Source organism: Acanthaster planci, linkage group LG02 (assembly GCF_054643075.1).
Source record: "Acanthaster planci isolate LZ-2023a linkage group LG02, COTS_SCS, whole genome shotgun sequence".
NCBI lineage: Eukaryota > Metazoa > Echinodermata > Asteroidea > Valvatida > Acanthasteridae > Acanthaster > Acanthaster planci.
The window spans coordinates 2,092,941-2,108,555 of record NC_141778.1 but is presented as its reverse complement, the minus strand read 5'-3'; the positions used below and the strand labels follow the sequence as shown (position 1 = coordinate 2,108,555).

At 42.0% G+C, this 15,615-nt stretch overlaps 1 protein-coding gene and 1 long non-coding RNA gene across 4 annotated transcripts in view; one reads left to right on the top strand and one right to left on the bottom strand.

Moving 5' to 3' along the window:
• Window positions 1-15,615, top strand: part of LOC110985767 (uncharacterized) — a 53,732-nt gene that overhangs the window by 34,761 nt on the left and 3,356 nt on the right. For both annotated transcript variants that reach the window (XM_022247070.2, XM_022247069.2), the window contains exon 2: window positions 1,824-2,514. In XM_022247070.2, coding sequence (XP_022102762.2) covers window positions 1,824-2,514 — 691 coding nt within the window. The remainder of the gene's footprint in view (window positions 1-1,823; window positions 2,515-15,615) is intronic.
• Window positions 9,655-12,156, bottom strand: LOC147799792 (uncharacterized). Of its 2 annotated transcripts, none has more exons than XR_015423442.1 (3): window positions 11,777-12,156; window positions 11,299-11,474; window positions 9,655-10,123 (listed from the first exon to the last, which is right to left on the bottom strand). It is a non-coding gene; the product is annotated as an uncharacterized LOC147799792 (long non-coding RNA). The 2 variants fall into 2 exon arrangements; XR_015423441.1 differs by having other exon boundaries at window positions 11,954-12,156.

The following is a 15,615-nucleotide window of genomic DNA, read 5'->3' as shown; positions in this document are numbered from 1 at the left end:
CAAAACTGATGGTTCAGCATGTTGGCTTTGATGGTCATGTACAGTGCACATGTACATGTATGCATACACGAGAACAAGTGCACTGGGGCAGTGTCAGATAGCTGGTTCTAAAACAGGACAATACACAGTACATGTACATGTAGCTCGCCAACAGTTCTTTTAGAATTCATATTTCATGGAGGCATTGTGTTAATTCGGGAAACCATCAGGTTTAGTCGTCCAGACTTTTACACCACCTCAATCGCTACAGTTGCAGGTGATCTCTTTCTATTCATCAATATACAAATGTGCCTTATGAAGAGTCCAATATATTAAAAATCAAATACTTTAAAAGATTTTCTTACCCTTAAGATAAAAAAATCACCTAACTAAAAGTAAACCATGGTCACATTCATTTAATCTGGGACATATTTCTTAATTGCAATCTGGTCGCACTTCCCATTAAATCTGTGTACAGTTCTTTGACCTTGTGTTAAATTGTATACAGTGAAGGCAGTTTTTCAACATGTAGGCTTCCATTTGGATTCATGGAATGGTGGGCAAGCCTTCTAGACCCCGTTCCTTCTCCCTCTGCGCCAACATTAATGCAAATGGTCGGCAAGCCTTTGAAGGGATTATCTGCTGCCCCTCTTAGCCGGAGCACCTTGGCCAGGCGGGCGGCATCAATAAGATTCCAGCCTCCCGTCACTGTTGCTGTCGGTCACCGTGGCGGTAAACCCTCGTTTCCCTTACCACCGGCCTGTTTACTCCCTCTGCTAACCGCGCACAGCGTCAGTCGGGCGGCGTACAAAAAAAACTCCTGAGCACCTAGCGTTGTTTGTGGTGCCGGCCGGGGTCTGTTTGCCAAATGTACATTTCTTGTGTTTGAAAATCCTCCAGGATTTCTAACCCTGGCAGCACTTTTTCTTTTTATTACTGGAAGGGTGTATTTAACATTTAGTATGTGTGTATTTGTTATTACATATATGTATACGCACTGTAAAGTAAAGACAGGTTTTTTATGTTGTGTAATAAAAATGCCCAGACAATGGGTCAGTATTACACATTAGGAGAGCTAGACAAATTTATGTGTGTTAGTGGCTCTGTGTCACTGTGGTGAGGGGTCAAATGACCACTGAGGGTTTAGCTTTGTGTCCAGCAGTTCAAAGGGGCTACCAGTCTGACCAGTTTCTGCACCTCATGTTTGTCAGTGAAGGGGCTTCTTAATTCTGTGGTGTGCGAGAGAGCCACGAGGTTTAGGCATTGTGGTGGGCATCATTTGGAGTGTAGTCCAGGTTGTCAGCAGTCAGTATTTGGAAGCAATGTGTTCGTGTTGTGTTGGAAATGCTGTCTGTCAGGTAGTGCAGAGTTGTGAATGTTGCCCGAATGGTAAGATTGTGGAGAATAAACCAATCTTGATACATTTCTAGGTGTTTCTGGTGTGAGGTAAATTTTGTCATTAAAAAGGGTACACCACCGTAGTGATTTTGTTACTGCATTTATTTAAAGGTTTGTTGCCTTGTGTGGTTTATACAAGGGCCAAATAAACTGATTATTGAGATTGTTTCAAATTTCAGTAAACATATTGCCACTACGCATGCGTTTAAACTTCCCATAAATGTACCAAAAATTTCCAGTGAACTCTTCTTATATGTACATGTAAATCCTTGATTTTGAGCCAAGTTTCTTCTCCTATTGGTTGCCACATTTAGATGTGGACTTCACTTGAGCGCTTTTGATTGTTAGGGAATTGAATGCCACCTTTAATTTATTTAAGTTCTTCAGAGATGATGGATGAATCCAGCATTTGATTATTTCCTATGTTTTAAACTTTTTCTCTCTAGAGTTGAAGAAGGTTCGGGCCAACACCGGCCCGCCAACCCCACCTCTAACCCCCACCAGTCAACACCAGCTCCAGTCATTCCTTCCTGGTGGCCCAGTGTCAGCCCATGCTGCATTCGCCCTCCACGGCAACATCCACTACGCCAGTCTGCAAAAGAACGGTGAGTCCATGCCCTTACTCCCCCTCAACACGCTCAACTCAGTCTGGGCGCCGCAGCACCACCACCAAGGCGGCTACCCTTCCCCCTGGCACCTACTGCCGGGCACATTGCAGCATTCCCTACCTGCGGGCGAGCTGGCTCACCGGGCCTTCAGCAACCTTGGGGCTGACTACGGTAAGGACTCAGTCCGTACCCCTCAACCACGGGCCCCAAAGTTTGACTTTGCCCACTTGGCGCTGGCCGCCACCCAGCCCTGCAGCGTCGATGAGAACCTTGCCAAGGGGACAGGTGTTGTGGCCCTGCCCCACCCACCCCACCCACATCTACACCACCATGGCCACCCGGAGGAGCGACGCAGGGGGCGGGGCCCCACCCGGGCCAAGAAGGAGTTCATCTGTAAGTTTTGTGGCCGGCACTTCACCAAGTCCTACAACCTTTTGATCCATGAGCGCACCCACACAGATGAGAGGCCGTTCTCTTGTGACATATGCCAGAAAGCATTTAGGCGGCAAGACCATCTGAGAGATCACAGGTGAGTTGCTCTCTTGACTTGAGGTGAACATGTCTTATGTTCTACCCACAAGGTTTCTTTTTTTTAGTTTGCAATTTACTGTTATCAGATATGGGGAAATCCTGGGTGTCCTTGCAGTTAGTATTTCAATGGCATTTGCTCTGCTTGTGAAATATTTGACAATAAAGTTTTGATAAAGTATTAAGGATATGACTTTATGTAATTATTCAATGACGGGAACACTTCGTTTTGAAGTCTTGAAATTTCCAATAATTGCCAATAATATCGTTTAGATATAATATAGATCTAATGCTACAGATTATCCCAAAATGTTCTGTTGGTCACCTCAAATTGTTGTCGGGTGCCCTCATAGCATTCTGTCTGTTGGCACTCCATTTGCCTCATGTCACAGTCAAAGGTAACGTGTTAGCACTAGCTGGCAACAGCATTACTGATCCCCCCACCAGCCAAACCCTAGGGAGCTGACCAATCAGCAGTTGGCCTGGGCCTTTCCAAAACGGCTGCTGCCCTGGCAACCGGTCCCCGTCAGGTGATCAGTCAAGTGTGGATCCGATCGAAGCCTCCCTCCCCTACTGATAAGCAACAGAGTACAGCCGCTGGGGATTCAAGTAGTTCTGCTGGCGTAGCACGCCACTTTTTTTCTCCCAGCCCGAACCCGAGAGTCAATATTGGATACATGTACATGCCCCGGTGTTGAGACTCTGGCGACAGAGGCTAGCTTCGAGACGCGCTTTGCAGTGCATGGCCCTGGTATGCCCCAGCCACGACCCCCACCAGCCGAGCTTAAGCGCGAGTCTCGCAACAACAAAAAAAAAATCACTCTGCTCGTTGTCACGGCACGCCGTCTATTTTTTGTGGGAGACAAATTCAACTGTCTTCAGTCGACGACATCTCCGGTGATAACTCCCGGCCTGTACGACGGTCCTGGCCGAGCAAGAGCGACAAACACGGGCTCAGATCGGAGACGCTTTGAATTAAAACAGCACGTCTTGCCGGCGCGCAGCCCCTCTGGAATAAACTGATTTAATCTTTGATGCGCTTCTCTCTCTCTCAGACAGTCCGGTCAAATTGTGTACCAAGTTGTGTTTAATCTTGATGTTTTAACAAGCGCCAGCAGTTAAGTCTAGACCGGAACAATTTTCAAGTTGCATCAGTGCTTCTATAGTGCAAACGATTTTTTCCCTGAATTTCTGGAGAGTAGGAAAATCGCCACAAAGTCACGTTAAAGAGAACATTTGCCATGTAAAGATTTCAGTTGATGAGTATTTACTCGGTTAGAGTTCTGGAATAAATGCTTCAAACTTTTGCTAAGCATATACTACCACACAACAAAGTCTTTTCATATACTACAAGCCAATTTTAAACCCCATTCCATACTTGTTTGTGCAAGAGTATTGTTTCACCTTTTCAAAATTTCATTGACTACACTGTACATATATGGCCTCGTTTTTTGGCCAGTAGCTTTCAAAAATATTTGTGTATTCTACATGTACCCGTTTTTTAATTTTAAAAACATACCCTTTTGCTAATTTTCTAACATTTCCACAGATGTGTCTCCTCTTGTCTTTTCTTTGTTTTGTAAAAAGAAGTCATTTTGGTGAATAAGCCCTGATGTACAAGTGTTACCCACTTCAGTGTGTCAACTAAATATATTTATGAGCCCCCTTATCTCGTACTTCTGACCCACGATCAACAATTTGCACAAACAGGACAAAAGCCTGCCCTTCTGTCTTGACACCTCCGGCCCCAAACCTTCACCCCCCCAAATGGCCGAGTAACACGCACACTCGCACACGCTACCCCAGCCAGGACAACAGCCCTGGTAGTCTCTCAGTCTCTGAAACCGGGGGCTGGTGCGGTCAGTTTGATTGTCTGGCCCGACACGTTCAGGTTGTCCAAACTCCTACCAAAAGCCCCCAAATCAACCGGATAGCCTGCGATAAGGGCTGTCAGTCAGGCCTTTAATCAGTGGTCAATCTCATCAAAGTAGGAAGCAGAGAAAGATAACGCAGATTGACAGCCAAATCAATCCTTGGAGTTTACTTGAAAAAAAAGAAGAAGCCAGTTATTTAATTTCACACGTGAAGAGTTTATACCTTCCAAAGTTCAGAAATTCCCCGTTTTTTGCTGGTCCACAATGACATTGCAGATGGACATGCAATTGTGGTTAAACAAAATCTTAAGCATTTGAACTTATCTGTGTGTAAATTTAATTGGATGGAAAGATATCTGTGCATTTGAACTTACATACATCTGAATGTAAAATTTGATCAGATAAAAATGTATCTCAGACAACTGATTAGCCGACCGCAAAAGTCATTCAGCGGATAGTGGATAAAGCTTCTTGTAACTGCAACAAAGACACACATGGATTTTTAATTGCCTAGGACCTGAGCATCAGTGAAAATTTGCTTGGATTAAAAAAGTATTTAGGCACGTTGTTTTAAAATTAGGAAACAGTTCACTGGTGAATTGTTTATGAAGGGGAAGTTTTGCTTGAATGGTCTTCAGGATACATATACATCATATTCCAGTACCATGAATAATTCATGGTTCAAAGTTGAATGCCATCAATTGGCTTTTTGACCATGTCTACAAATTTTGAGAGGTTGGCTGTTATGACGACAGGGGCTGACGCTGCCCATTGCTAATTGATCCCCTGCGCTCCCCCCCCCCGCAAAACCTAAACAAACATTGCAAGCGATATTACAGAGGTGTGGTTAATGTACGTGTGCAGGCTAGCTGTCAGTCAAAGCTCCACGGCAGGCCCTTCATTCGTCATTCACGACATCCCCCCCCCACCCTCGCAAACATTCCCCCCGCGGACTTGAGCCCAGCAGGGCTGACGAGTGGCGCAACGACAACGATTACCGCGTGAGAGACTGTATCCTGTGTCGTCGTTCTAGTCTGTTGGCCTCTCTCTCTGCCCCAACCTTATGGCTATTGTGCAGTTTAGGAGAGATGATTTGTGATCCCATCCCATGTTTCTTTCTGTAGGAGTCATCTGTGAAAACACCTTTTTGGTCAAATGGTTATGTCATAGCCCAGGCTAATGATTGGATGAGTTTTCTTTTCTCAAATCTCTTATTTATTTTCAAAAATGGGTAAAAAAACACTGGTGTGTAAGTATGAAGTACATGTACTGTAATTTGATTGTTAACAATTGATAGAAAGTTTAACAAATCATCTGCATGTATCTACAAGTACAGGTAGCGTCTTGGTTGAATCGAGGGTTTCCAACTTCGATAAACATCTTGTATGTGGTTTGGGCCATGTGCCCACATTTGCAGTGATGTCTAGTGTGGTTGGTCCCTTGCAGTTTGGTTGGTCCCCTGCATGATCCCCCCCCCCCAATTATTCCCCCAACTAGAACTTTGCAATGTTCATTTTCTGTTTGACAGTATACCCTAATGCTCCTTCACAATTGGCAACCAATGGTCAGCATTTGTACTTTCAGGCAAACATGATTTGTGAACGAGGGCAGCCCTAATCAGGTTTAATTTGAAATTAAAAATAGGTTCCCTGAGCCTCCCATTGTTCACATTAACGGTGAAGCCTTTGACAAGGATATTCACCAGGGTATACTTCAGCACTCCCTTTGAATTATTGTCTAAATTATTTACCTTGCCCTGTTTAGTTGTAATTAAATTTTTCCCAGCAGTTAGCAGGAGTGCCAACTTGTCATTTTGTTCATTGATACCCCGCTCGTTGATTATATGTCACATTCTTGGCCCAAAGGCTGTTTTCTTTATGACAACTTCGAATACTAGGTTTCCCTTCTCCATTTCTTCCTTTTTTTTGTCCCCCAAGTAATTGATGGGGCACCCATGATGGATGAGATCAGAAAGCCTAGGCGAATCTACCTACAATTTACAGTGGTTGTCAGCACTGGGGCAGGAGTTGATTTGTGGGCAGTGTTTTTGTTATTTTATTGGGTTTTTTTCTTTTACCCTCTTGTACATGTTCATGTATTAAAGAGAAAGCAAATTGAAATGAAAAAATAATGGAGTAAAGATTCATTCTGAATATACCAATGGAATCTTACATTGTTTCCTCAGTAATTTCAAAATAGTGTTTGTCATTACGGAAAGAGCTGTTGAAGAGAAATATTTTTGCAAGTTCAAACGGTTGAAGAGAAAACTTGATTTCATAGCATTGAAATGTTTCATCTGATTGTTACTTGTACTGGTAAGGTGAATTTGCAAAGAATGTAGGAGGAGCATTTTTTGTACTTGCCCCCGAGATGTTCTGGAAATTTTGGTATTATTGGGGTGTTGCCTTTTTCTTTTTACAAAATGCAAACATTCTGTTAATGAGTTTCCTATATTATTTGAAATTAACTCAGTAATTAAAAGTTGTCTTTGATAAAGAGTTTTAGAGAAGATGGCATGAACATTGGCAGCCCATTGTCATTGATGCTCAAGAAGTATGGTTCTGTTTTCTCACAGTATCAAGAAGTACATTGAATCGAAAGTTTCTGTCAGTTCATTCCAGTTTCTTTAGAAAACATTCACCAAAGAACATGAAATCTGACTCAATTTTGTTGGCCGGCACATTATGCGATTTGGACAAACTCTGCCACAGCACAAATGTTTGCCAAGTCGGTAAACTTTTCAGGACTGTCTCATTAGCACTTGACAGTTGATGAATGAATGTGGCCGAAAATTGAACAACGGACTCAACTGTTTTTTTTTTTCTTTCTTTTTTTCTCTTTTTTTTTTTCATTCGTAAGCAAGCTTTTTAGGTGCAATAGTGGAAATGTCAGACCAACCAACCTGGGTGATTATTTTCTGTTTCTTTGCTTGCTCTGGACACACACTGTACCATTTTTCACCCCGACAGAAAATCAATGCTCTTTTTTTTTTCCCTGTCGTGTCTCGTTATGGCATGCTCAACTATGTAGTTGAAATCTTTCTTTTCTACAACTTGAAAGTTGGGAACAAATCAAAGAGTGAAGATACATGTACTTGTGAACTTCAGTGAAGATGTAAATGTATCCTGGAATTATTACATAGTGGTAGTGAGGAATAAAATTGCAAGGGTTGTACATGTAGTTTTTTCTCACAGCACTGAGACAAAGGGAGAAGTAATTATGAGAGTGGTACATGTATGTACATGTGCCTAGTCCGTCACAAGGCTGGCAGAAGTTCATGGTGAAATTGAAGTAGGCCAAGCTTCTTAAAAAAGAAGGGTAATCACACTAGGTTTTTAAAGTTACGGTAAGTCTAAACATGTTTCAATCATTTTTTCAAGCTATTATGGCTTAGAGCGTTGGATCCTCCAAAATTTTGAAGTATGCAGAAATGCATCGTTAGGCATATTTTTTTTGCTTTAACTTCTTAAAGCGGCATCTGGTTTTACATAATGGCCAAAGCAGCTGGGACTGGGCATTACCCTCAATCCTACGAAATCCTTTAATTCCTGACGGATTGGCATTTAGGTAAACTTCAAGTTGGAATTACTGTAATTTTTAGAAAATAAGGCGTGGCTTATACGTTAATTCTCATGCTGAAAAATGCAGCTTATATGCCAGGCGGCTTACACGGCAAACTTTGAAGAATAAAATCAGTCACAAAGGTCATTGCTGGGCCACACTATGCCATGCGTACCATATGCAGGTGGCTCAGTCATGTTTTCGTTGGTTGCTGTTTACAGCTGAAAACTCGAACCTCAGAGAATAAATAAATGTTCAAGTTGTGTGGATTTGGAGTTAACAGAATTCCCTGAGTCATGGCGTCGCCACGTCACAAAACACATGAAATGTGTACGTTATCTTAAACTTTAGGCCTATATGTACATGTACTTGCTCTACCAGTGGCTACACGTACAATGTACATGCATTGTTTGGCATACACAAGGGTTTATCCACTAGGAAAACAGGGCGAGGGTTCCCATCGTTTTCTCGTTTTCTCTGATTTGATGCAAGCTACATTTAGTATTCACATCTTGGCATGAACAGAAATCAAGTCCTTTTTAGCTTGTTATAGTTGAGCTCTGAAGACAAATGACACTGCGTTCGATATGGATGCTTCCATATTTATTTAAACAAATAAAATCTGAGAACACAGATTTTCCTTAGAGGTGGTCTTAAAATAAAATCAACCGCTTCAGTGGTGTACCTTTGTGTGGAAGATCCTACATCTTTTCACTGATCTTGTTCAATGTGACATGCCACAGAATTTTGATTTTTTTTCACTTGGGTTTTCTGATGACAACACGTTTTGTGGTCATTTGATTATTGAATCACGTGATTCATTTGGCAAGAAATAGTCAGCCTACGAGATAAAACGATCTTTCGACTTGACAGACTTCGAGTTACAAAGATTTCATTGTACATGTATGTCCCCGACTGCGTAAAACTTTTGCAGGCCACTAAAAAAGATGCAAGAACTGATACACTGCCCACACTGGACCATCATCCAGCCCGCAAAAGTGTTAAATTTGAAGACTTAAAATTCACTTTTTATGGTGATATTCATTCACAATTTGCTTTAAACTCTTATTAGGCTTACACATGTAGTGGAACCAATGATGTACTGTACATATGTACATGCTGTAATGGCTCTTAAGCACGCAGCACAATGACCTTCGTGGTTGGATCATCAGTGCTGCGGTGTGACTTACACACTGTTACAGCTTATACGCCAACTTAAAATCTTAATTTGTCGATTTTTGCGGGCTGTAGCTTATCCACCTGGCGGCTCATATTCCGAAAATTACGGTACCATACTTTTGACATTAACGAATTTGATAAAGAATGTTTTAGTTCACATGTATTGTATCGGTATCCCTCAAGAAAATCAGACTCGCTTAATTTTTTTCTCCCTGTCTTTCATTTTGTGATTTAAAAGTGGATTTCTCTTGCTTGATTCTCAAATTACAGTGATAATGATTGCAGAGTCAGAGTACATTCTGTGGAAACTCAGGCAGTCAGGAAAAAAAATACTATCAACAGCAAATTGTCCATCATCTCAAGTCATGTTATTGTGTTCCTCATGTTTTGAAATTCTGCCTCTCTCCTCCCAACTCATTAAGCAGTTGTGTGCACCAGTGTACTCAATCGACAGCCAACGTACACACACACACATACACCTTGACTGGTAAATATTGCCGGTACAAACTGAGCTACATGTACCCCCCCCCTTTCTCCCCTCCTGCTGGATCGCAGAATCCATTTGCCACAGAGCTCCCATGCACGCTTCCCCGGAGTTCTGTTGTGTAGCCTGCCCGTGTCTCTCTAGCTGCCAGCTCACCGTAGTACCTTCTATCAACCCCCTCCGTGGTTTGCATGTACAGGGCACGGCCAACCGGCGACAGTGTGGCGTCATCCGTGTACCTTTGATTGGTATCGTCGGGGGTCGTGTTTGGCCAAGGAGGCGCGGCGGGGAGGGGGGGTTGTTCTGGCACGGCACAAGATGTGGGCAGCACTCTGCTTGGTGTTTGTTTTTCACTTGTTCCCTTTGCGGAGACTTCTGCTGACGATATTTCTCAAGGTGTGTTTTTTTTTTTTTTGAAGGGTGGGAGGTGAGGGGGATAATGGTCATCTCCATCAGAGTTTACCCGATGGGCTTTTGTACCGGGTAAGATGTCCTCTTCAGTATTTCACATGCTGTAAAATCAGGAAAGGATTGGTGTCATTTTCCAAATTGCGGCCTTATATTTGGCTGTGGCTTTTGGCGCAAGCTTTCTGGTCATACATGTACATGTACTTGTATGTCCCAAATTTCACCCAGCCTGACTTTTGGCATGTCTGGAAATGTTCTCTGTAGGACCATCAGATCTCTTGTTTAACATTTACAGAGACAAGGCCAAGGTTGCGTACAAAGCCAAGATTTGAAATATACCGTTGTTGAGCATATGTTTCCTTTCAGTAAGATAGTTGTCCTCTAAATCAAAGTCCGAGACACTTTTCCTTCGAAGCTTTACACATTGACTTTGTTCTTCGTCAAAACTGGGCCACTGAGCCAACTTAAAAGTGCAGGTTCCGAAATCAGCTCTAAACATGCAAAAGTAAAGATTTCAGTTTGCTAGGTTTGGAAAATTGGAGCAGCTGAGAACATTAGTGTACGTGTACATACATGTACCTGTACACCACAAGTACATACATGTATATTAATAGTCTAGTCCTGAATGAAAGTGGAGAAACAGACATGAATATTCATCAGTCTGATCTCAGCTCTCTGTTTGGATGGTCGATGCCTGGCTCCCCGTTCTTTGGCATTAAATTGAAAAATTACGACAAAGGAAGCCCCAAAATGGAGTCCCTAATTCCACCAATTGTCCAATTGCTGTAATGCCAAAGTGTCGTGCCTGCAACTTAATCATTGGTGTGGTCACATCTTGGCCACAACCATGACGTCTTGAGCCAATAGGGAAAGAATATTCACCCCCAATGCAGCATTAAACACTCGGCCTCAGACGTGCACACTCATGCAAATTGGAGCTCAAATTTTTTGTTATTTTCATGTCAGAAATGTGTCCCCCTCCGAACGTCGTCCAAAAGGCTTTGATGATTATGTATCGATAATATTTGGGCGAAACATATATGGTACACGTTCCCTGCGTGGTAGGTTTTAATAGCGCGTCAACACTGAATGCTGGGTAAATTTATTCAGCGAGTTGGCGCGGCGACACGGCGGCAGAAGAGAGAGAGGAAAAAAAGTAACTGGCTGAACTCTGGGGTTGACATAGACTAACAAAGTGAAGTACTCCTTCCTGTCTGGGTTTTTACTGACAGACGACTGATGATTTGAGAAGAAGAAAAAAAAGAATCAGCAATTTTACCGATAGACTGATGAATTTCCTTCCATCAGATCTCTGACTCTTGAATTTCGTCGGTGGCTGTCGTGTTTTGTGCAGAGAGTGACTTTTTTTTTATCAGTTGTCACAGCGACGTTCTCCCAGTCTTCCGAGTCCATGGCAGACTTCCGCCGAACAGCATTCGAGTGCATCACCAAATGCTTGTGATAAATGCAAGAAAAACGAGGAGATTCTTTTGACTTTTTTCATTCCTTTTTAAAGACTGTTGACTTCTGTGTCTTTTGTGCATCTCCTGATGCCTGTCTCTTGTTTAAAATTTCTTGCAAACTTCAGAATTTTGGTTTTCAGATCCTTTAGTCATGCAGAACCAATCTCAGTTGTTTTTCTTGGCCAACTTGCATGCTCACTGAGTTCAAAGGTCATTCCTAGGCTAGCTTTGTGGGTTTAAGGCTCTCTTAAGTTTTCAAAGAATCAATACGATAGGCTGACAGCTGTTCTTTACCTGAGGAGGAATACATTCCTGACTATCGTTTGTGATTAAAATTGGTAGTCCTCCACATAGTGCAAGGATAAATGTTTCCTAAGTGAGCATATGAATTGGTTGAAACTCTTCTAGACTGACGCCAACAAGTCATTCAGTGCTTTTTGTTGTACTTCACAATGCGTATCTGTCATTTACCTTTTGATTTCTGATCGACAGTGAATGGCATGAGTTTATCTCGTACGATGAAAGCTTCGATCTGCACGAGCTCGTCGTGGACTTGGGATTCACCCATTGCGTCGACGAAACAAAAAAAGGGAGAGATGAGAAAAAAATAAAATGGATGAAGTAAAGTTCAAAATACTTGGCGCCTGGTGTCTGCATTTGCTACCGTTTGCCACCGATGCTTGTTGGGACATTATCTGGATGAACTCTCAAGCCTGTCAATCATGTGGCTTACTACTAACCAACGAATAACGGCCCAATCTTGCCTTATCGCAATTTTCCCCCCATATTGGGGCCCGTTAGACACCAGATAACCCCAGTTATTGTGCGCGGTCGTCTGCCCTGAAGTGTTATATAGTGCACAGTCGTTGGCGCTAGCTGATTTTTTTTTTTTTCTATCTCACTCTGTACTGGCAACGAGGGGGCAGTTTCGGAAGTGAGATTCGATCAGGGTGAGGATTGTCTGACAATTGCCCGGTTGGAAGTATGAAGTGGCGTTCAATGGCCCAGTGATAAGGAGAGAAAAGAACGGCTCAGATGGCCATCATTGGCCACTGATTCTGTGTGGGAAGTGTTGAGTAAGAGCCTGAAGTGTTGGCATGATTGGCGGGCCAGTCGGTGCCTACAGATCATTGATTTGTGCCCTCTGGCTAGTCGTGAGAAGACTTGCACACTCTACAAGTTTCCATGTATTCGTTTTCTCCGAATCGCATATACATGTACATGTAATCACAATGTAGTGAAGGCAACTTTGGAGTGATACACAAAGAGCACCATGCCCCACATGAAAGACATGTCACTCTTGCATTTAAAGGACGAATAGTACACTTGCATTCATTGGATTGTAAAGAATAGTGTTTTGTTTGGGTCTTTTGTTTTGTTTTTTAAAATGAGAAAATTTATCCAGTTTTTTACTGATCTCATGAAGTTTTTCAGTACTTTTGTTTTTGTTATTCCAGTTTTGCAGAACCCAAAACTACAAAATATCATGCCAAACAAGCCATCAGATTGAATAAAATGTGTGACAGAAGCATAGAATAACAGTTCTGAAACATTCAGTACGCACAGTATACAGTGGCACCAGTGAAAACTGCAAAACTACTGTTAATTCCAGTTTTCTGAATTCACCACACAAGTCTGAAAAATAAACTTCTTGTTCTTTTTGTAATTGTTTTGGTTCCTCTTTTTCCTGGGAGCGAGCTAGTTTGTCCTGACTGTCAGTAACAACTGGCAGTTAGGGGACATTTCCATCCCCAGTCTGTTGGTTGGAGAGCCAACACGAACAGAGCTTGTAGATTTTTATCTGAGTTTTTTTTTTCGCCAACTTCCCCCAAGCGCAGCCGTTAGGACCCTGCGCCAACAAAGGCGTCTGTTGACGCTGCTACTCGGGCTGCCTAGTTGCAACAGAGTGTATGGGTAGGTCAGCTAGTTCTCAAACCAAACCTGGCGCTCAGTTCTTCCCACTCCTGACCACTTCTCTTTCCTGTTTTTCTACCTTTCTTGAGTAAAAGTCCCCGTTTTTTTCAGAATTGATGCTAGAAAGTTACTTGTATTGAGGGCTTGTTTTTCTTCTAAATGGAGGTTTGTATAAGAATAGTTCAGATGTGAGTTGACATTTAATTATTTGGCTGTGTTATTGATTTGAGGCTGTTTGAATGGTTTGATCCAATTGACATGTTGCAACAGATGTTGGAGGCATCTTTTGAATTCAAAGTTAATATCGGTTGCCTTTTTACACTACTGAAATTTTGGATGTTCTTTCGTTTCATTCATTGGGTTCCTTTCAATTTGTGTGGGGTTTTTGCAGGCACTGGATGGTACTGAATGGTACTGAATGGCACCGTAAAGGTTGTCATTACGCTGATTTTGTCACTACCAGTAGAAATTTTTTGTAAACTTTTGTCCATGTCATTAATCTTGTAGGATACGCATGTTTTTGTCATGGTTATGAGTCACTGTTGATATTGTCTCTTGGGCCAGAGTTGGTGAAAATTGTTGCGACTTTCATTTACAGCAGGTGCATTGTCGTTATTTGTCAGTGTAGACATTTTGCCATTCAAAAGATCATTGTCATTTATCATTTTCACCATTCAGTTTGACTGCATCCAGTGAGCCATTGTCATTCTCTTTGTCAATGTCTCTGACAATGTTACCACTGCCACAGTCTCTTTTGGCCCTTGGCGGCGTACATGTATCATGACTGCCATGCATGATACCATGCCATTGCCAAGTATAATTGGTGTCAGTTTTCCAGTTTGTAGTTCTCAATCTATTACCCGTCAAGCACATACATGTGATGGATTTTAATGAGTTAACCCGCCGTTGAAATTTACACTCCCCATTCAAAATTCCATCAATGCAGCAGTCAGAAGATATTCCTCCTAAGGTTTTGCAGGTACCTGTATTTGCACTGTGTAATAAAGTTACTTTTATCAGTTGATCTACAAAAAGTAGTACAATATTGTAAAAAAATACTCAATAAAAATGGTCCTATGTGGCTAGTTGTCTTTATTTCGGGATTGTCTCTTTTTATTTCGATTTAATTTTCATAACTGTAAATACTTGTGGGCCAACACTTGTGCGGAAAAATACTGGTTGGTAGTTGTTGATGTGAAGTGTTTTTTGTTTTTGTTTTGTAGGGTTTTTTATGTTATCATATTTGGTTGGCATTTTATTGAATAATTGTGTTTATTTTGTGTGGTAGAACCCCACACGAGCTGAACCTGCTTTGCAAACAGCAACAATGTATCGCAGCTCCAACCATTTCATTCGGTGTGAAATCGTGTGAGGATGAAAAAAAAATGGAATATGACCAACCTAGAAATGTAAAAAAAATTATTGAGTTGGACTTGTTAGAAGCAGCAGATGGCAATGCAGGCATAGGAAATATAGTTTGATGGAAAAAACTACAGGCACGTAAGGGTGTAAGGGGTAATTACAAATCCTCTCCCCCTTGAAAAAGTTATTCTAGCCCCTCTCAAAAAGGCTGTGAGTCTAAGTAGGCTTCCCTAAGTCCTGATTTTCCCTTGTCATCAAAGTCATTAAAAGTCATCCAGTATGGGTAAAAATTGTACACCAAAGAGCCATCAAATATTGAAAATCACTTTCATCCCTCCCCCAGATATTTGTAGTCGCCTACCAGTACGTGCCCAGACAGGAGAGTGCAAGTAGGCTCAAATTTGTCACAGTATCGGAAAGAGGAACCCCTGAAAGTGCAGGGGCCGAAACGGTCATGGGCACTAACTGCACTTCTTTGTTTAGGGCAGACATCTAAACTCATCCAAGCTCAGACTGGCTTTATTTAGAAAACAGTGCTTACCTGTAGTTGGGTATTTACTGCAGCTTCTGAAGTTTTTGTTGTTTTAAAATGCAAGGATTTGGCTTAAAAACAGGTGCCTTTGAAATGTAAATAATGGCCAAGTTCCAATTTTACTTCTGGGAAATTGATTGTGTTATCTGCTGTTTAAACCCGCCCTCCACCTGCTTTATCTCTGTTTAATTCTCAGGTCCTTGTTCTGAAGCTTGTTTCTGAAATATAAATTCTCTTGTAGACAAAATTTTTGGAGGAAAAATGGTTAATTGCAAAGTTGTTTCGTCGTGTTGTTGTTTTTGGGGGGAGGGGGGATAATTTTTTG